The sequence below is a fragment of the Podarcis cretensis genome (assembly GCF_951804945.1).
Source record: "Podarcis cretensis genome assembly, chromosome: 6".
Lineage (NCBI taxonomy): Eukaryota > Metazoa > Chordata > Lepidosauria > Squamata > Lacertidae > Podarcis > Podarcis cretensis.
Window position 1 is genome coordinate 41,998,084 of NC_137175.1, and position 21,878 is coordinate 42,019,961.

Consider the following 21,878-nt stretch of genomic DNA (forward strand, 5'->3'; position numbering starts at 1 on the left):
CTTCAGATTGCTCTGAAGATTTTAGCCAGGGGTCGGCAACGTGCGGCCCATGGGCCGGATGTGGCCCACGAAGACAGTTTTACCGGCCCATGAGCTGCCCCTGAACTGAGCGCTGCACTAAACTTGTGCAGTACTATGCCGGAAATCGCATCTGCACACATGCAGATACTGGAAATCGCATCTGCGCATGTTCAGACACCGGAAATTGTTTCTGCGCAGGTGCAATTTTTGGCATCTGGGCATTCGCAGAAGCAATTTCTGACGCCGCAGACATGCACAGATGCGATTTCCGGCATCATGCTGCACCATTCCAGCCCACGGATGATCTCCATGGGAGTGATCTGACCCATGGCCGGTAAACCTTGCCAACCTCTGATTTTAGCTTTGTGTGTGTTAATGTTACCTTGGGATCCCTTTTTGCATTATGTAGCTGGTTAGAGAGGGGCTGTGCAGCCATCAGTCTCTCAGAACAACTTCTGGTTGGACATATTGTTGACATCTGTCTGTCTTGGGAGACAGTGGAAGAGTGGGAGTAAAGCCAACCATTGGAGAGTCACAGCGCCTGCTGATACGGTAGAGACGTGTTTTATTGCAGGCACCTTCTCTCCTGAGTTGCTTCTGGTGTCTGTAAAGCAGTTGGTGTTATTAGCATGTAAAGTACTGCCTCTGTCCATTCGTTTTTCATGTTGGCGAAAGCTGTATTGTTATAGTTATGTGTTATCTGTTTTTTAAAATGAAAAAAATGATTAATACATTGTACACTGTACTGTTGTATGTCTGGGGAAAAACTTTTGAAAATGAGCAGTAATCATTACAAAGGGAGGAGAGGGAGCTTGCCGCTGGGAGTCAAGGAGGGGAAAGATACAAGGAACAAGCATCGGCTTCAATTGTTTACTTAATCCTTGGGTCAGTTGATGTTGGCACGACCACACTGCAACCTTCAACATCCTTAGAGTCTGCAGCATATAGAAGATGTTCTGGGTATGGAACAGATTTGTCTTTAAAAGCTGTGTTTGATGCTACTGAAATCTTCACAGGGACTGTGGCTGAATAGTTCACAAGCTATAGAAAGACACCAAATCTCTGGCTAAACAGCCTCCCGGTGTGATAGAATTTCAGTATATGGGTAAGTGCAGCTTCCCCACTATTTCCTATTACCTTTTAACTCCCTGTTGGAAAATCACAAATGAATAAGTAGGTCAGAGGTCATTAAAGTGAAGTCCAAACCCCACTGAGAAACTGATGTACAAAGGCCCCAGTTTTATGCCTGCAAAGGATTCGTTTACACCCCACTTTGATCAGTTGCAGTAGAGACGGGAGGGGGGAGAAGCTTTGCCATCTTTTTCTTCTCCGCAGCCTGCCTTTTTTTAAAAGAGAGAGATTCACAACTTGCAGTGTGTTTCAGATCCACTGAACTGGATAATAGCTGTGGTCTAATTTAGTTTTGTTCCTGTTGTGCTCTGTGGGGAGGGGAAGTATCATTCTCAGGGGTCCTAACACACTTGCTGGAATGCAATTTTATTTTTTATTATTTGGTCTGTGAGTGGGAAACAGCCAGAGTAGTCTCTGATCCAGGCTATGTGGCTGAGTGGTGGAAAATAAACCTGTTAATGTTGCAAGTATTCCTTTAACAGAATTCTGTTTCTACCAGCTGCCTAATTTTAAAAGAATACGTTGGATGTTTCTCTTTAGTTTTGTTTAGAAGAAGTTTATAAAAGAGTCCTTTTGATATTTTTCTTTAGTTCCGCTTAAGTCTATAAGATCATTAGTCAAAGAACTGAACCAAACTAGGGCAAGATTAGCCGGGCCAGCCGCCTTACTTTAAACTACCCCCTTTATATAAGGGTGACCCGAATCAAAATGATTTGATTATCTCTGGCTGCTCTTTCTGTTGGGGGTTAAGGCTTCACAGAATATGCTCCTTAAACACACTTCACTGAAGTGCAGGGTAAACTAAGAAGATCCAGTGAGGAGGAGAATGGGGAGGAGTTGGACAAGGAGTCATTTGCGATAGATTCATCTTTATAGGACGCAGAGGGAGGAAAGTTCCACTTACAAGATTACAGTTTATTTTACTTCAACGTTATGGCTGTTTGCCAGCATTGCTATTAGAGGTTCGGATCCATCAAATATGTATTTTGTTGGTAGATTTTATATTCTGCTTTTCAGCTAGAGTCCTCAAACTGCCCCATGTGTGTGTGTTTATATAATGTTATAATGTGTAGATATTAATGAACTTGCAGCTCATCCTGAGAACATACTATAGACTTGTCACAAGAGTGCTCACCTGGCTTATTTTTTCTTTTGCAAACTAAATGCCCTTTCTTGCTTAATTGAAGCATGCAGGCCACATATTCTTTGCCTGGGGTTGGGCTTCCATTATGGGATATTGTATGTTCTTGGCAGTCAAGGCATGGTGTATTGAGCCAACAAAAAGGTGTTGTAATTTCTAGACAGTGCCAGTGCTTTTTTCTGGGGGGATGCAGGGGGACGCATACCATAAACATTTTGTGAATCTAAGTTCGACCTCATTAAGGGGCAATATTGCAATATGAGTAGGAAAATGAAAGTACCCCTAAACATTTTTTTAAAGAAAAAAAGCTATCTTTGTTTTGCAAGTGCAGCCTAGAATGTGATTGTACAAGTGTCGAGGGCACCTATTGGCTGTAATAAGTGACAACTCCCAAGGAGACCAACGGTTCCTCCTACTCTGTTCAGGGGTAGCATGTGTACAGCTCTGGACACATCTGGATTTTGTATTGAATAGAAAATGTGCAGAAAAGAACAGCCAAAATGATCAGGGGGCTAGAGGAACTCCCTTGTGAGGAAAGGCTTTAACTTGTAGGATTTCATATAACTTGTAGAGTTGTAGGATTTCAGTGTGACTGTGTAGGAGCATGACCACCCAACAGCAAAAGGTTGCAGCAAAGGCAACACTTACCGTAATTCTAACTCAGGCTTAAAGGTAAAGGTACCCCTGACCACGACTCTGGGGTTGAGGAGCTCATCTCGCTTTAAAGGTTGAGGAGCCGGCGTTTGTCCGCAGACAGTTTTTCCAGGTCATGTGGCCAGCATGACTATGCCGCTTTTAACAAACCAGAGCAGCGCATGGAAACCCGTTTACCTTCCCGCTGGAATGGTACCTATTTATCTACTTGTAGTTTGACATGCTTTCGAACTGCTAGGTTGGCATGGAGCAGGGACCGAGCGACAGGAGCTCACCCCACTTCAGGGATTCAAACCACCAACCTTCTGAATGGCAAGCCCTAGGCTCTGTGATTTAGACCACAGCGCCACCCGTGCTTAATTTCATGCAAAAAATGATGTGTTTCCCCCCTGGAAATGTAAATATATTAAATTACCATGCTAATGCTAATAGAATCCATCATTACTATATCCCTAGCCCTTTGGTGGGGAGGAGAGGTAGTATTGTGGATAAAAAGTATGGGTAGCATCAGTCTTGCAATATGCTAACATTGGGAAGAAGGGGTTGAGACAGAGGCTGCATTCACACAGCAGTTTATTCTGGTTTCCTGACATCGCCCTACCTGTTACTTTCCACATTATATGTGAGTTTTTGCACAACGTAAAAGCCACTTCAGAAATATAGTGGAGTATAGCACAAATGTAGTGGTCATTTCAGTGTTATTTGCTTCCAGAAAAAAATCTGTTTGCAAATAACATGAAAACAAACGCAGAGCCAGCTCTATTCTATATTTTGGTGAATTTCTGGAAGTTGCTTTTACATTGTGTGATGGATCAAATGTAATGCAAATATTGACAGTTAGGGAAATACTGAGAAACTGGAATAAAGTACTGTGTGAATGCAATCAGAGTAGTGTACCCTGCAGTGTAGTAGGCATTTTGCAGAAATACTGTATGTGTGTGTGTATGGAATGTTAAGACTGTAGTAGCTGTGGTGGGGCATTGGTGATTAATTGCTCTCCTGCTCAAAGGGGGAAATGTTGCTTCTGGTATAAACACTTAAATGGGTATATTTGGGTCACTACAGCTAATAACATTGCTGTACTTATTAACATCAAATCCCTTCATACACACACACAGCCATCTGAAATACCATGCCTGGGCTTGCACTGAATGTAGAATTGCCAGCTTAAAATATATTTGTATTTAAGACATCTTTATACTTTATAGTTTTTGCATTTCTAAGCAGTGGTCCATTGATGACCAGTAACATATCTGGGTTATGACTCGTGAAACTTAAGTTCTTTGAAAGGTTTAGACTGGCTTTGGGGGGAAGAGCAGGGGTCTTGTGCCTTTGACGGCTGTAGTGGGCAGAAATTCAACAGCTTAAACTGTTTCTTGTTGTAAATGGGTGAGATGGTGGACTCAAAATAAATCAGGGAAGGGCATATGCAGTGATAATATTGACAGGCAGAAAGTCAGCAGATGAAGTTTCCTCATAACTATCTCCAGCAAACCCAAGAGCCCTTTTTGAGTTCTACTGAGCTGAAGAGGTTGATTGTTTTGACAGCTGTCTCCCATCTTCTTGTTGCCACAGTGAGACTGAGGCCTTGGCAGGATGGACAGACCTGACAAATGGACAATTTATTGGGGAAATTCAGGAATCCCTTCAATTTAATTAGTCTCTTGGGTGGAAAAGCTTTTCAAGTCCTCCAACCCTTCAGGGAAGGACTTCTACCATCAACCCAAAGGTCACAGGGAAATAGGGTTATTACAACTCACACCCACAGATTTAACGTATGCCCTGCCATATGTGTTGGGTCAATGATGTATCCCCCCCCCCCAAAAAAAAAACCTCTTTAAACTTTTACATAAAGGTGGGTCAGTAATGTATTGAAACAGCTCCATGGGTATTATGGCAACCATGAATATTGAGTCCTTTGAAACAGCCATCCTGGGCTTCTCTGACACCACCAGTTTGTGCAGAGAGGATCCGGAGTCAGCAGTACACCAGAGGGTTTCTTGTTTTGTCTCTCTGGCCGAGCGTCAGTTACAAGCTTATGTTGATGCTGCACCAGGTACCCAAAGCTGGGTCACATCAGTTCTCCCCTAGTTCATCCCCCCAGGTCTGCTTTTACTCCCTCATCCACAATTAAATTTAAGGAAGGGTTGTAGCTCAATGATAAAGCATCTGTGTTGCATGCAGAAGTTTCCCAGCATCTCCAGATAGGGCTTGGAAAGATTTCCTGTTGGAGAGCCGCTGGCAGTCAGTGTAGACCAATGAGCTAAATGGACCCAGTGGTCTGACTCAATATAAGGCATCGCCCTAAGTTCCTAAACTCTGAATGGTTGCTGATTTGTAGTGGACCAATCTGCCATTCAGAAGCACCACCGCCCGGTGGGAGAGCTGCTTGGTAGAGCATCCTTCTCAGGGGTCACCAACCTAAGGCCCATGGGCTGGAAGCGGCCCGTGGAGGTCGTTTGACCAGCGACTTGCTTCGGTGGTGCCGAAAATTGCAGGCACGCACAGAGGGATCTCTGCAGGACCGATCTGGCCCAGGCAAGATAAACCTTGCCAAGCCCTGATCTTGCTGGTTGGGGAAAGTACCTGAAGAGGAGAGAGCTCTCAGCTATCTACCCCCTCTTTGCCTTACCTTAGAGAAGCTTTTAATATCTGATGAATTATTGTATTTTAATGTTTTGTTGGAAGCCACCCAGAATGGCTGGGGAAACCCAGCCAGATGGGCGGGGTATAAATAATAAATTATTATTATTATTATTTATTTTTACCTGACATGTCTGCCCAAGACTGTACTGTACCATGATAATGATGATGATCCAGAGTGATTGAGAACCAACCAGTGTGGTGTAGTGGTTAGAGTGCTGGACTTGGACCTGGGCGAGCAGGGTTCAAATCCACACTCAGCCATGAAGCTCACTGGGAGACCTTGGGCAGGTCAATCACTCTCGGCCTAACCTGCCTCACGGGGTTGTTGTAGGGATTAAATGAGGGGGAGGACTATGTATACCACTTTGGGCTCCTTGCAGAAAAGGTAGAACATAAATATGCAATCAATTTATAAATGATTATTATTAAATTTATTCCCACCCTTCACCAACGGGTTCCAGGGGTGGGCTGTAACCATTAAAAATTCAAAATTAAAAGCAGTTAAAACATTTCACAGGAACAGGAACATATCAACATGGTATACTGATGGGAGTTTTTAAAAAAAAGACTTATTGAGAAATATGTAAGACTTCTATCTCGAGGGGAAATTATTATATATATACTCTTGCTGTTATCATATTTCAGGTGGAAATAATTCTGGATCCATGAACATAGAAGGAATCATCCAGGATTTGGGATGTATTACTTGTGTGAGCATGCACATAATGTGTGCACACACTTCTGTTTCAGAGTTGTTTGGGATAGCAACAGATGGCCACAGGAATCTGGAGAAGTGGTTTGCTTGTCACATGGTTGTAGACTTCTGTCCATGTGGTTAAAGCTGTATGGGGGAATGGGGGGAATTTTAAAGTGACATCTACATGGTTGTCTGTTTCCACCACTTCTCTGTGATTTACTGGAGCATAAACATACGCTTTGAGGTCAGCAGTACTCAAGAAATGCTATAGCTTGGGCTTAACATCTGCTGGAAGGAAGGACGTGAATAGCATCAAGACAGCAGTGTAGAAGCAATTGCTGTGTTGCACATCAGCCTAATTCAAGTGTAGTGCCTTAATATCCATTATAAGAACATAAAAAGAGACTGTTGGATCTAGTCCAGGCATAGGCAAACTCTGGCCCTCCAGATGTTTGGGACTACAATTCCCATCATCCCTGACCACTGGTTCTGTTAGCTCGGGATGATGGGAATTGTAGTCCCAAACATCTGGAGGGCTGGAGTTTGCCTATGACTGATCTAGTCCATGTATTCCAGCATCCTGTTCTCACACTGACCTACCAGATCCCTGTGGGAAACCCGTAAGCCAGGACCCAAGCACAAGAGAACGCCGCGCTCCTGATGTTTCCAGCAAGGTAGTATTCACATGCATTACTGCTTCCAACCATGGAGGCAGAGCTTAGCCATTATGAGAACCTTTTCCATGCATTTGTTTAATCCTCTTTTAAGGCCCCTCAGGCCTGAAGCAAAAGTACTCATAAGCGGAGCAAACAACACAGTGATTTTATTCAACCCCTAACTGGTTTTATCTTTTTCTTTCTTTCCATGGTTGTCCAGTGGATTTTGCTCTGAAGGTGGTACAGTGGTCAGAGTCTGAGACAGTGCGGCTGCAGCTGTGGGATATTGCAGGTAAGCTTGTTGGTTCCAAAGTGGTAGAAAATTCCCCCACACAGTAGCTGTCTAATTTTCATCCATGTGTTGTTGTGTTTCACCTCTTTAGCGATGCAGTTTGTGCAATTTCCTATGTAAGTCTGGAAATGGCAATTTTGGGGGAATGGTGCTGATGGATGGTTATTACAATTAATGGTGACTAAGAGGCATGTGTATTTGTTTGCTTTGTCATTCCACTGCCAAAGAGACAGCCCATTTAAAAAGTGGCTTGTCTCTTCAGCAATCGAAGCTGCTGCCATAAAATTAGGAAGCAAAACTCAGCAATGTGTAGGGTTTGTTACTTACCTACCAGTATGACTTCTCAGTAAGGATAACTGATATAAAAAAATAAATTCTTGAGGCAGTTTCCCCTCTCCCTCAAAAGAGTGAGTTTGGCACAGGCAGCTGCAATGGGAGGGGAGACACAAGCGACAACATTTCTTCTTTGGTGCAGTACAGAAATTGGTGAACTCCAAACCGTGGATTAACTTGGGAATCATCGGGGAATCCTAGTAGTTCTTGCAGGTTTCTTTTGGTCCCCTTCATCTCAGGGCTGGATTTAGGTTTGATGAGGCCCTAAGCTACTGAAGATAATGGGGCCCTTTATATGTCCAGCTGTCCTTTGTCTGCAACAAATTATCGCTGTTTTTTGTGTTGAAAATATGCTATATGGTAATTTATGGACCTAATAGGTATCTAAAGCCATTTGTACGTAACCAATAGGAGCCTACACAACACAAAACACTGTTACTGTATATAGGTTTTATTTTATTTGTTTTTTATCTTATGTTTTGGAAATGCACATCCAGTTTTTTCCCTTTAAGTTTTTTTTGGGGGGGTCCCAAGAGAGTGGGGCCCTAAGCTATAGCTTGTTTAGCTTATACATAAATCCAGCACTGCTTCATCTTCCTATCCATTGGTGCATTAAATCTTTAGGGTGGGGTAGGTAGCCTGTGGCCCTCCAGACGTTGTTGGATTACAAATCCCATTAGCCTCAGCCAGCATGGCCTATGGTTGGGAATAATGGAGGCTGTAGTTCAGCCACATCTGTAGGACCACAGTTTGACCATCCTGTGAACGAGTCATCCCACTTTGTCAAGTTTTCCATTGTCCTTGCCAGAAGGCAGTAAAGTAGATACAACTCCCTTGATGTTGGATCAAACAAACGTGGAGGGGGAAGCTGCCTAGGAATGAATCTGAGGTAATGCTAAAACTCCTTCGTCACCTAAACCCTCCCCAGGTCAAGAACGTTTCACGTCTATGACTCGGCTGTATTACAAAGAGGCATCGGCCTGTGTGATCATGTTTGATGTCACCAGTATTGGCACGTTCACCAGCTGCCAGAAATGGAAGTATGATTTGGACAGTAAACTGAAGCTGCCGGATGGAAGCCCCGTTCCTTGTTTGCTGCTGGCTAATAAAGTGAGTGGCCGTAGACTGAGTGTTTCCAGCTGTTTTTCTTTCTTTTTAAAAAGGCGATAAGCCCTCTGAAACTCCCCTAAAGTGCTGGGAGATAAGAGCCGTGCATGTGCGCTGTCCTCATGCTATCAGTGAACACTGGTGGCAGCTGAGAATTAGGGTTGGGGCCTAAAAAGAAGGGGGCATGGAGCAGAGCTTGGAGAATGCGTCTTCTCACTGGCCTCTGACCCACTTCCATCTCCCCACAGTTTTTAAAAGGGAGGGTGGGGAAGGTCTTGAGGCATGCAGAGCTAAAAGTGTGCAGGAGACGGATCCCTTTCTTTCCCCCCCTTTCTTTCATCCCCCCTCCCCGTCTAAAATTGTTCCTGATATCACTAAGGAAGTGAGGAAATTCCCAAGTGGGCATCTTTCATGACCCTGAAAAAAACATATTTGAAACATCTGCTTAGGATATAAAATATCTGCACATTTATCAAACTCTGCTTTGAACTTGAGGAGTTTATTTTGAACAGTAATAAGAAATTTTTCAGGGGCAGAAGAGGCACAGATGTCTCATCATTTTACCCTGCTAATCCAAACTGCGGCAGCACAAATAGTTATAGCATCGCCTTATAATCTGCTGGATAGATCTGGCCGTGTGCAGATTTGTGGCAGAGGCAGAAAACAAATTGTACACCTCTTCCTGACTGTTCTAAAGATGAACTTGTACTTTCCTAAATTCTCTTTTCCAGTGTGACCTTTATCCATGGGCTGTGACCAGAGAAGAAATTGATCGGTTCAGTAAAGAGAATGGCTTTACCGGATGGATTGAAACCTCTGTCAAGGAAAACAAGAATGTAAATGAGTCGATGAGGTAGGCAAATTGAATTTTTGAATGTTTTTTCCAGAGGTAATTATCCCCTAAGTATGGGCCTATGGATAACATATGACAAAAGAGGTGAGGTCTTTAAAAAGAGAATTCCAACTTCACTCAGTTCCAAAATATCCAGTCATGCTTTCACTATGATGCAGTGTTGCAGCTAGGTTTGGAGTGAGACAGGCAGCGCCACAGGTATTTAAGTGATTTGCAGTGATACGGCTACCATTTTGGCTGTAGGCCAGGGTCTGGGATGCAATGCTCAATAGAGATTTGGTCTCAGGTGATTAGGTCAGTAGATGGAACAAGCTTGTACCCTCTGTAGGTAAGGCACCACAGCCTTGCTTATTTTTTAAAAACGGAAGTTGTTTTGGGTCCATGATGGTGTTCATTCCTCAGCAAGCCCACCTCTTGCCAGAGAAACAACTTCATTGCAAACAATGCCTGTCAACAAGGTAATGTTTTCTCAGAGGTAAATGCAGAACCCCACAGTCACATTGTGTTGGGTTTGAACAGAAGAGGTCCCCAGCAGAGAGTCCTCCCCTGTGATTTGGTTCCTGGAATGCTGGGGAATGTGTGCTGTCTGTTCTCTCTTTCTGACCTAATCCTGCTTCTTCCTAGAGTCCTTATTGAGAAGATGATGATGATGTTGTTGACGTCGTCAGGTGACACGGACATCACTCTTTCAGGCCGTGGAGACTACATCAATCTACATCAAGCTGCAGCCGCGCCCAATTGGGGGTGCTGCTAGTTGCACCTCCCTAGGCATCTGATCAAAGGTCGAGAGCGCATTTGAAACTTAATACTGTCTTTTCTTAAGAAGTAGTACTGAACTGCCTCATGGCATTGCCGTAAGCTGCAATAGAAGACCAAGGCATCCCAGCAAGGTTGATGGAAGCCACAGTCTTGCCTGCTTATGGGCCACTGGGGTACACTTCTGCCATTCTGTATTCCTCATTGCAAGTTGAGCTAACTTGGAGGAGATTGTTCTGCTCGCTGCTGCCTTCTGTACTTGTGGGAAAGTCTCCACCACAGTTGATTGAAGATTACGCAGCAGGAAGAATGGCCAAAAAAGCAAAGCCCTGGGTAACCTGGCTGTGTCTAACCAGCATATGTGCTAAATCTTGCACTTTGAAGCAGACTGCCTTTAATGTATCCTCTGTGGAAACATGCTGTGATTCTCCCCCCTTGTGACACAGCTGCACAACTCTCTCTTACCACAGCCCTTCTTGAGGTGCCATATTTGCCAGGATAAGCCTATTGCTGCTTTTGTGTGTGTGTTTTCTGAGAATGGCTGCATTTAAGCTGAAGGAAAAAAACCACAAGGGACTCTGGCCTTTTTTGTCCCTGCTTTTATGTGGGAGATACAATTGTCAGGTCCTTTTCCTGTGACCATTTCATTAGTGAGCCCAGCAATGAATTGAGGTAAAAGCTGTAAACTGCTTTGCATTGATGCACCTTATTAGAGCAGTAGCAATGTTTTTATGTTTTTATAGCCCTTTCCCTGGTAGGATCTCATTTGCCTCTTTCATATTCTGATAAATTACTTCCTCTCAGAGGCCGTAATATGTGGCTGTAGATAGCCATCATGCAATGCTATCTTGAAAGCACGTCGATGGGTTTTAGTGAACTGAGGGGGTAAACACAGAATAGGGAACACAGCAGGACAGAAGGCAAGAATTAAATCTCTCCTGTACCTTTTTGCTACCAGCCATTTCCTGCCCTTTTAATATAGAGGGGATAGACTTTGTTTTTGCAGAAAATACAAAATTGTAATTTACCGGTTTTTTAAAATTCATAATTCAGGAAGGTTAACTTTTCAAAATGTTGAGTTGTATTAGGGTGCTTAAATTTCTTAATCTATTTTTTAAAAAATAAACAGCCGAGGAGATGCATGTGTAATGGGTAAAAGATTCCTTGAATGAATAATGTGTCCATATTCAACCAAACTCTGAAATTTCCTGGATGATTGGGTAAAAGCAAATCTATTCAGGCCAAAAAAGAAAGATCTATTAAAGCCTTGCAATGTTTGAATCTTTGCCTGATAACATTACAGTTATTTCAAACTTTATGTCCGAATAACCTCTGGATAAGATATAAAATATATATTCAGACCATTTTCTCAGTTATGTAGACAAGACGGCACATTATTTATCCATTCTTGTTATAGGGTATTACGGTTATGTATTTTGTAAATAAAGTTTATTAAACAGTTGCTGCTAAAAAAGATAACGAGCAGTGGATGGGGAACTGGAATCTCTCTAGATATTGTTCAATATGGTAATAACTTTATTTTTAATGTTTTTAAATTATAGTGAAGGACATCGGCAAGTTTCTTTGCACTGTTTCTGAAAACTGCAGGTAGAAGTACTAACCACAGAGGAAATTCAAGCTAAATGCTTTTAAAGGGGATACGCTATAGACCACTAACATGGTGCTCTCCAGAAGATTTTGACTACAATTCCCAACAATTGGAACTGATGGGACTTGTAGTCCAAAACATCTGGACGGCACCATGTTATTGAAGAAGGATCTATAGAAAAACAATGTTAGATAACTTGGTTGTGTTTCGGTATATTCAAATATCTCATTGTACTCTTTGAAATGGGAGCACAACAAAACTAGCCTCAGATTGCTACTGTGCAATTGGAAGTGCAAATTACAAAGATTTGAGGTCTTTAAAACTTCTGCCTGCACTAATTAAGTAAGTGGTAGGAGAAGAACCTAAGGGCTTTCTAGAAATAGTTCCTTTTCCACATGATGGTGAAAGTCTATATGATACAGTCATACACCTGAACTACAGCACTAGCCCTTCCACTTTGTACCATTTTTGAAAAACAGTATATAATGCAGAATTTGACACCTGCCTGGCAGACATTACTGCTGGGTTATTGGCACACAGATCCATTGGACATGAGCTGTTTCAAGCAACATCTCTGACAGCCGTGATCTATAGGAGAGAGTTTTCATATATCTCCCTTTGCCAAATGTACTTGTGCACTGGCTTACAACTGCTGTTTGATTGTCTAAGTTAATATATCTGGAGAGATCTATGCAACAACAGTTGATGTTGTGCTATAGTATTGGGAGGCAGTTGAAGTCAATAAGCCTACCCTCAAACCACTGTTGGACTCCATCAGCCCCAGCCTTTATGGCCAATGGTCAAGGATGATGGGAGCTATAGTCCCATAGAGCATTAGGTTGGGTGGAGTTGTAGGACCCCCCCATCTGTGTGAACCCATGTATAGCATTGTATAGGTAGGCACTTGAGAATATATGCACATTATCTTTTTCACATCCAGTTCTATTTTTGTGCCTTTTGAATAGCTGATGAGTAAATTAAAAATCTCTCAAGTCACTATCTCATGGAGCTACTATATTCTTGACTTGCGAACATATAAAGGCAGCTGGGAAACAGCTGACTTTCCAAAGGGCTGTCTTTAGAGGACCAACTGGAATGCAAGGTATATGATCAAAACACTAGAACTTTCACGTTTGAAAGAGTGCTTTGCAAAACAAGAAATGTTTAAATCCTGTGTGTGTTGGTCCTAAGTGCTGTGCAAAACTCTTTCTGCCAAGACATAATGGACATGTTACCTCGCTTGAAGTGCTTATTTTATGTAAGCTTTTAAAATAAAAACAGAGTGGTGTGTTTTGTTTTTTACAACTCATGCTATACTGATTGCTTCTGATCTAAACTTTTATGCAATTTTTTCTGATTGGAAGTAAACTGAAAGCAATTTGCTAGAGAGAGGCTCAAATGGGAGCTGCTGTTTCCTTTTAGGGGAGGGGGGATGCATTTCTTCTCGGAGATTCCTAAACCTTCCACTTAGCATACAAGAAAAGCTGTCTTGATAGCCTTAAGCAAGGTTGCTCATGAAACTGTTTTCGGGTTTGTAAATTCATTGTGCTTTATTTATGGCTCAGTCCCCTCCCTCTCTCAGATTGCAGTTCTTTGATTGCAAGCTGTGAGATTCTATAAATGGTTGTCTTCATCCAGATGGTATTCTACGGCTACCTATAGGCCAGATGAAATTCCTCTACCCCTCCCCCAAATTAAAGTATGATGTAGGATTTCGTATAATTAAATCCTTATCCTGCTTTGTAGCAGCATTGCCTATGTGTAGTGCACAATTCCTGCCACTTCCCCCGAGAGTACAAAATCACACTCAATTAAGCATGGGTACTGTAGAGACTGGATGTGCTGAATTAAGATTCCCATCCCCACTGGTTTGCACCAAGCAGTGCCTTAGTAATATGGTTTGATATCTGGGGCATGTCCACATGAGAGGCTTAATCCATGTTTTGTTGGCTCACATTTTTCCAGGCCATTTATATGACCTCAAACTGATGTTCTCGGTCTGCTGAAAAGCCAACTTTGGGGTTTGTTTGTTTTTGAAAGCACAGTGCCGGTGGGTTTAAGTCTCCTTAGTGTTACTTTTCCATTTCTTTTTAAAATGCATGGTTTTGAAATGTACAGAGTTGTATCTGGTGATTGAGCCTCTTGCCATGCATCTGAACCTCACTGCTGCTACATTTCCAGTTTCTGCCATTCTAACAGTGTGTTTTTAATCCCATAGTTTGCTAAAACCATTTTAAAAACACATATTTGCACAAGAATGCATAAAAGAAAATGCATTTTAGCAAAAAATAGAAATGTTTTTAATCACCCCTTTGCCAGTCAGCACTATTTTAGCACAGTAGTTTTTACCCCCCCCCCCAAATATTTTAGTTGGTGCTAAATATTTTTAACCTACTTCTTGAAAAAGTTATTAAAGTTATCATGCAATATAAAAGCACTTTAGCATAAATTGAACAATTCCCCAAGAACAAGAGTATAAATAAAAGGGGTTTTTTTTTAATGAGAAAATTATATGCTCTTACTTGTGCCTTCCTTACCTACATGACTATGTCACATTTACTTGTCTGGATGTTACACTGCATGATGTATGCACAACGAAAGTGCCATTCTTCCCTGCCCCAGGGAAATTGAAATGTTACAACTGTGTGGAGCATTCACGGGGAAAGTGTATGGACCACCTTCCGTCAATTTCAACACTGGTCATTGAAAACTCACCTCAAACAGCTGGTGTTTTTCTCAGAATCTCAGAATTTTTTTAATACACATTTGAATTGCATTGTTTTATATGTTTAAAAGTATTTGTTCTTGTGTCAGAAGGATAAATGAGGTTTTAGTTGTGCTGTTCAATAACCAATGCAGTGTTGGAAAAACTAAAAATAAATCCGAAATCAGCCTGACTTTGCTTGTTCACATCTACTGGTTTCTCAGTTTATGCAGTTGTGGGATGGAACTGGGTCTGTCATCCAGACTTTTTTGCTTATTGGAATTGACTAGAGGTGAATCCAGGTCCCTGCTTTTATCCATTTTGTGTCTCAAGCTTTTTATGGTGACATAAGTTGCTAGAACAACCCTAAATATGTGCATACTGGTAAATTTGCAGTGGTTTCCAAATGATGAATTCTGGAGGACTGTGGAACCCCTCTGGTTAAATCATCAGGTCTTTTGGACTGGGTGCTTTTTAAGGCTTTGTGGTTGTGGAAGAATTTGTGGTTGTGGAAGAATCCCCCTTGAGACACTTTGTGGCAGCAGCAGGTACTGTATATGTAAAGTAAGGGGTTTTCTATAATGTTGGTTAAACTAGCAGGTGAATTGCTTCCTGTTTTCCCCAAATATATTGCAAAACTTTGGAGGAGATTTAGGTGGGGGAGAGCTAGTCACAGTTGGGCATTAAGTTTAGTCATGGACAGCTCACATTGATTGTACTGTTCTTCATTGGGTAATAACATTGGGATCTATTCAACAAAGCAAAATGTTCTGTCACTACAAGGATTACTGCTTGTGCAATGGAATGATCTCCCCCTCTCCTCACCCCACTCACCCCCTGAATCTGTTCTGGGGTTTTTTACCAAACTCCCAGAGCAGATATGGGGACAGCAGGGCGGGGTTCCCATTCCACTAGTGGTAATCCTTGTACTAGTGCAACTATTTAGTGAAATACTGCCTTTGAACATTTTATCTGTACACTGATTTTTCCCTAAAGACTGCAGAAATAGTTGCACTTCCAGTACTATGAAGAAAGTAACTGATGATGGCATCTGTTTTGACTTCTTTATGCTGGTCGTGAAAAGCTCCATCAGTATGAATCCAGATTTTGTGTTGGCACAGATCACACTAGAGGTGAGCGGTCAGTCCTGGCATTCTGCCCTAAATGTGGGTGGTGTGCATTTTGACGATGGTTCAACTTGCCACTTGATGATCTGATAAGAATAAGATGAACTGCCATGATTTATGAGGCCTTCATTCGGTCATGAACATGTGCATAGGTTAATTTTTATCAACAGACCAAGACAGTTTCCATGTAAGGAGCAAAATAACCCTCAGCAAAGTATGTTTTGTTCCCACTGCAATTGTGTGGGTCAGCAATCTACACAATTGGGCTTCACTACACTAGCCTCTACACAGAACACTGGCCTTTGTGGACTGAGTGTTGTCTGTTGTCCTATAACGGCAACAATGAATTTGCGATAAAGCAGGTGACTGAAATTGCCCTTTAAGAGACCATATAAATCACCATGCCCTTCCAGTAGTAAGGATTTCTTTCCTGAATATCATGGAAACACATTGGAGAATTCGAAAGTTTATTAAACTGGTGGTTGCTGATCAAGAATTACAGGAGTTAATATCGCTGGCAGAATAGTAGTCATGATGTATGAGCTGGAGGGGTAGGAAGTTTTTCAGATATCAACAGCGGAGTATTGAGAAAGGAGATGTAAAAAGGCAGAAGAAATCCAGAAATAAGAAATGAGTATGTGGTGCCCATTAAGGGGAGAACAGAACATGGAGTCTGAATGTGAAGGCATCCAGTGAAATTAATGTATGGCATGGGTTGCTTTGTTCTTTGCTTTGTTTACATTATGTTCCTTGGCTTCTTTAATCAAAAGACTTCAATGGAACTTACACTCTAGTATGTGACTTTAGGACTGCAGATGGACAGAGCAATCCCAATCCCGCTGGGTTGCCGGAAGGGGTTTGGATGCTCCAGAGGTGTGTCGTCTGCACCTGCAGAACAGAGTATTTTGGGAAAGGAGGCAATGAGGGTGTGGAGTTAAGCCAGCCAGAGATCCACTGCATTCTCAGCTGGTCCAGCTACCAGTGATGTGCTTGTCTGCTGTGCCAGCCTGGAAGTGGTGCAATGAAAATCAGCACAATTACTCTTCCCCGACCTTCCATCGTGCCCAGTGTTGAGTGGTGGGTCTTTGAAGGGGGGCAGTGGGGGCGGGTTGCCCCAGGTGTCACCACTGAGGGGGGTGACAAAATGGGCAGCACTCACCGCAGGGCCTGCAGCACACCTAAGCCACGCGTCTCTCCTGGGAGTGACACGGTAGCTTGGGCGTCCGCAGGCTCCATGCTGCCACAAACGGTTTACCCGCCGCCTTCCCCTCAGCTGTAGCGCATCCGAGTGGGAGGAGGCAGGCAGGCTCCTCGGAGGCCCCGCGGAACATCCTGCCCCGCCTCGCCCCGTGGGCGGCTGGCCCCGCGCCTGGGCACAGGGCACACCCCAGGCGCCTGATCAGCTTGCTGGGTCTTTGAATGCGGCAGTGGCTCTGACATGCTATTCAACCTTGTGCTCACAGTCAGGTGCTTGAATTGTACCCCAGGTGGATTTTTTTCATAGCTTAGGAACTTGGATAGAAAAAAATTGGGCAGTGCACACTTCTACTGTTGTGCTGCCTGGTACCAGATACAATCTTGCCAATAATTGAGCTGGATTTACCAAGAGATTTGACCAATTAATGGAAGGTACTAAGAATAACAATAGCTATTAGGTTCTCATTGAATCCATTCCAGCATTGTGTTCATAATAAGCTGAGGGAAACTATGAGTAAACAGGGTGATATAATGTGGTGGTACCTCATGTACACACATTCTTAGGGTGTTTGAACACCTCCCCAGTTATGGAAGAGAACACTTCCGTGTTCTGCAGATTATTAGCATCCCTCAATAACTGCTGTCATGCTTTGGTCAATACCCTTGTAAATACTCCTGACAGGAATAAGTAGTGTAGATGTTGAAAATGCAATTATAATTTAGTCATCCTTGGCTCTTAGAGCTGTGGTGAGAGCATTTGCTATGCAGAGGTAATGATGCAGGAAGGGCAGCTGTGGTGCCACAGGAGGACAAGTACTTGGCCAACATGAGATTGTCTGTCATGCTTGGCTCTAAATCAATATTAATGTCACTGAAGACTTCAGAGAGCTACCAATACAGTTTCCCCCTTGAGACACTTTGACTTTAGTAGCTTATGGTCTGTCGTGTCCTGCCTTTGGAACATGCTGCCCAAGGATGCTTGCCTGGTACAGTCTGTCAACTGTTTTATTCCCAGTGAAGATTTTTATTTGCCCAGATTTTTTAGGATGTTTAGCATGGCTGGGTTTACCTGGCTGTTTATTTTATTTTACTTAACAGGATTTATATACTACTTAATCATCAAAACCTCTAAGCTGTTTACATTAAAGGAATATGAAACACACATTAAAAATATAGTACTGATGAAATCAGACGTTAAAAACAAGTTGCTCTACTTTTCTCCAAAATCTAAGTAAAATCAGTAATTTTCAAACTGTACATACCAAAAAAAGTTACATGTTAGTATACATGTCAAAATTGCGTGTCTGGATAGTTTGCCTAAACAAAGTTTTTAGCAGGCGCCAAAACAATATAGTGAAGGCACCTGCCTATAATACTCTGGTGTACTGTAAGTGATGTCACTCTGGAGAACTGATTTGTTGCAAACATGGAACGAACACTATGTGGCAATTGTAAAAGCCCCGGTTCCCCAGATTGAAGTGGTTGAATTGGCACATACTGTATGGTCTGAGGCAATCTTTCAAGTGAACTGGTCTCAAGCTGTTGAGGGCTTTATATACCAATACAGTCGTATCTTGGATCCCAAATGCCTTAGTATTCGAACATTTTGGAACAGTGACTGTTCCGGTTTGCAAACGTTCTTTGGAACCCAAACATCCGATGGGGCTTCTTCCGTGCCTTCCGATTGGCTGCAGGAGCTTTCTGCAGTCAGTCAGAAGCCACACTTTGGTTTCCAAACATTTTGGAAGTTGATTGACTTCCAAGGGACGACTGTAGTAGCACCCACAGGGAATTCTATTATACTGTATTAATCTTTGAGTCTGTTTCACTTCACTTTTTTGTATACCACTTTTGAAATGCTGTATATATCAATGCAGCACTATTTTTCTAGGGAGACACAGGGGTACACATACCCCTAAACATTTTGTGAATCTAATGGGAGAAGAAACTAAAAAATTTAAAATGTTTAGTTTCTTCTCTAGCACGGTGAATCGTCAGTTCCGTTGCTACCCCTGATGGTGGCCTAATTTCATTTCACGATGTTTCCTGAGTCTCAGGCGGAATGAGAGTACCCCTAAACATTTTTTTTTAGAAAAAAGCACTGTGTAAATGCTTTAAATACCTCTGAAGTTTGGAATGTGAACTAAATAGGTGTCCTGTTTTGTGAGTTGATAGTGGCTGCCATGTAAAAGAGCTCCCATCAGTGATACCTTACATCAGATCAAGAGTTAAGTCAGAAATTAAATTGGCAAAAGACAGAGTAGGGTAGGAGACCAGTGTGTAACCTGAGGTGGTGGAGTTGGATAGTTAGGTCTGTAGGGTTGCTTTGGGGTGATGGGTGTGAACCTCAGTCATTCTATGCCTCTGCTAGACCCTAGATTCTAGGCTAGCTGCTTTCAGTCAAAACATGTTGTGACCATCCAATGTAGCATTATTTGACTAAACAGCTTTACACCATCTCACTAGATACAGTGGTATCTTGGTTCTCAAATGCCTTGGTACTCAAACAACTTGGAACCCAAACACTGCAAACCCGGAAGCTCCGGTTTGTGAACTTCTTTCAGAAGCTGAATGTGCTCCGTTTTAAGTGTTACAATTCCGTTTTGAGTGTTACACTGAGGTCTGTCTGTTTCTGCTATTTTGCAGAGGTTTTTTTGCTGCTCTTTTTGTTCTGTTTTTGTGACTGTGTGGAACCCAGTTCAGCTACTGATTGATTGATTGTGTGACTGCAGTACATTGTTTATTGCTTTCATTTTATGGATCAGTGGTCTCGTTAGATAGTAAAATTCATGTTAAATTACTGTTTTAGGGGTTGTTTTTAAAAGTCTGGAGTGCATTAATCCATTTTGCATTACTTCCTATGGGAAAGTGTGCCTTGGTTTTGGAACGCTTTGGTTTTGGAACGGAATTCTGAAACAAATTAAGTTTGAGAACCAAGGTACCACTGTATAGTAATAATGTTTCATCCAGCCACATGGTAAGTAACAAGCACATTGCCTTAACTGAAAAGAATCTTGGAAGCTATAATTTGTTTAGCATTCTGGAAATTATAACTTTGTGAGGAGTGAACTACACTTCCCAGAACTCTTCATCGGAAGCTATGTGCTGTATATGTATGGTGTGGTTCGATTTCTCTGTATACATAGTTGACTCACTTCCACCTAGTGTGGTGGCTTTTACTCATGGCAATTCATGGCTATTCCACTGCTCGCTATCCACACCAGTGAGTGGAGCTTGATGAAATGTATCCAGGGGTAGGCTCTGCCCTTCAGCCACTCCTCTCCTGTCCCACACTGCCTTTTTCTGTGGCTGAAACATGTGGGCAAAGCACAGGCTGACAGGACGACCATCTTCATTTCCCCACAGTGTCATCGGCGTGACAGAAAAGAAGGGGGTAGGGGGCACAGTTGATATTTAGCGGGTGCTGTGCTGCACAGCATGCTCAACATATTTTAAAAGTGAAATCTGTATCCTGCTGCTGTTTAATGTATATGTGGGAGACTAGGACAGAACAATAAAGGTTGCAAAGGCAAAAACAGTAGAACAGGTATATGGTCCAGGGGGCCTAGAGCAGTTTAGATGTCACCCTCTGCTGTTTCCAATGAAGGAAATCAGCCCTGAGTGCTCACTGGAAGGACAGATTCTGAAGCTGAGGCTCCAATACTTTGACCACCTCATGAGAAGAGAAGATTCTCTGGAAAAGACCCTGATGCTGGGAAAGATGGAGGGCACAAGGAGAAGGGGATGACAGAGGACGAGATGGTTGAACAGTGTTCTCGAAGATACCAGCATGAGTTTGACCAAACTGCGGGAGGCAGTGGCGTGCTCTGGTCCGTGGGGTCACAGAGTCCGGCACGACTAAACAACAAAGCAGTCTTAAGCACTTCTGAGTTGGGTGCAAGCCCTGTTGAGCTCAGTGAGAGTTGCTACTTTTTATTATCAAGAAGCTCTGCTTCATTCTAGAGCAGGGGTCAGTAACCTTTTTCAGCAGGGGGCCAGTCCACCGTCCCTCAGGCCATGTGGTGGGCAGGACTATATTTTGAAAAAAATAATTCCTATGCCCCACAAATAACCCAGAGATGCATTTTAAATAAAAGCACATTCTACTCATGTAAAAACAGGCTGATTCCTGGACCATCCGCAGGCCAGATTGGGCCGCATGCGGCCCCCATACCTTAGGTTGCCTACCCCTGTTCTAGAGGTTTGAAGATGGGCAATGTTGAGTATGCACTCTGCATATTCTAGGGCTGAGACCTGATTCCGTTTTGCTTGTAATTATTATTCAATTTCAACTATATTTCTGGCCAACAGAGATGATCAGCCAGGGAGAAGGGTGTAATGCAGCGAGGGATGCACAAAGCACCGTCTCTAACAGCAGTGAAGAGTAGTACAAGGGAAGAAGAGGGAGAAAGGGGAGCACATCGTATCATCCCGGCCTTCCGACAATTCTAGGGCCAAGCAAGGCTCGCGGGCGCATAACCATTAATTATGAAAGTATCGCGATAAGTGTCACAAATTCGTAGGGAGGGGCTGAATCTGATTCTCCTTTCCCTCCAAAAACGTAGTCCAGCCTTTCTTATCGAATCTGCCCTTTGGCCTGGAGCCTATTGTTTCCCATAAGAAAAATAAATACATATGAAAGCGAATTCTCTTGTGCACGAAAGGGGACTGGGCTGTTGAATTATAGGGTCGGAATCCAAGCAAGCTGCTGCCGAATCTGCCATTGTGAAACCCCGGCGGGTTTTTCTGGCTGTTGTTGGCTGTCCGCTCTCATATCAGCTTTAGCAAGGAGCTCCCCTCCACCGCCTTCACTCCTCCCGCTCGCAGGGAAGGAGGCGGGGCAACGCTTCCGTGATCGTTCGAACAGGCCAATGGGGCGCGGCGACGCTGCGAGGCAGCCAACGAGAAGCGTAGGGAGGAGATGCCAGCCGAATAGGTTGCACCGCCCTCTCAG

At 43.0% G+C, this 21,878-nt stretch overlaps 1 protein-coding gene and 1 long non-coding RNA gene across 4 annotated transcripts in view; one reads left to right on the plus strand and one right to left on the minus strand.

Annotated features, from left to right (window-relative positions):
- The window catches only part of LOC307218083, an 18,594-nt gene extending 11,452 nt beyond the window's left edge, over positions 1 to 7,142 (minus strand). The window contains exon 1 of the long non-coding RNA XR_013839748.1: positions 6,753 to 7,142. This is a non-coding gene — a long non-coding RNA (uncharacterized lncRNA). The remainder of the gene's footprint in view (positions 1 to 6,752) is intronic.
- Positions 1 to 14,793, plus strand: part of RAB29 (RAB29, member RAS oncogene family) — a 19,952-nt gene extending 5,159 nt beyond the window's left edge. For all 3 annotated transcript variants that reach the window (XM_079980021.1, XM_079980022.1, XM_079980023.1), the window contains exons 3-6: positions 7,167 to 7,238; positions 8,500 to 8,681; positions 9,410 to 9,531; positions 10,156 to 14,793. In XM_079980021.1, coding sequence (XP_079836147.1) covers positions 7,167 to 7,238; positions 8,500 to 8,681; positions 9,410 to 9,531; positions 10,156 to 10,285 — 506 coding nt within the window. In that variant the 3' untranslated portion in view covers positions 10,286 to 14,793. The remainder of the gene's footprint in view (positions 1 to 7,166; positions 7,239 to 8,499; positions 8,682 to 9,409; positions 9,532 to 10,155) is intronic.
- The last annotated feature ends 7,085 nt before the right edge of the window (positions 14,794 to 21,878 follow it).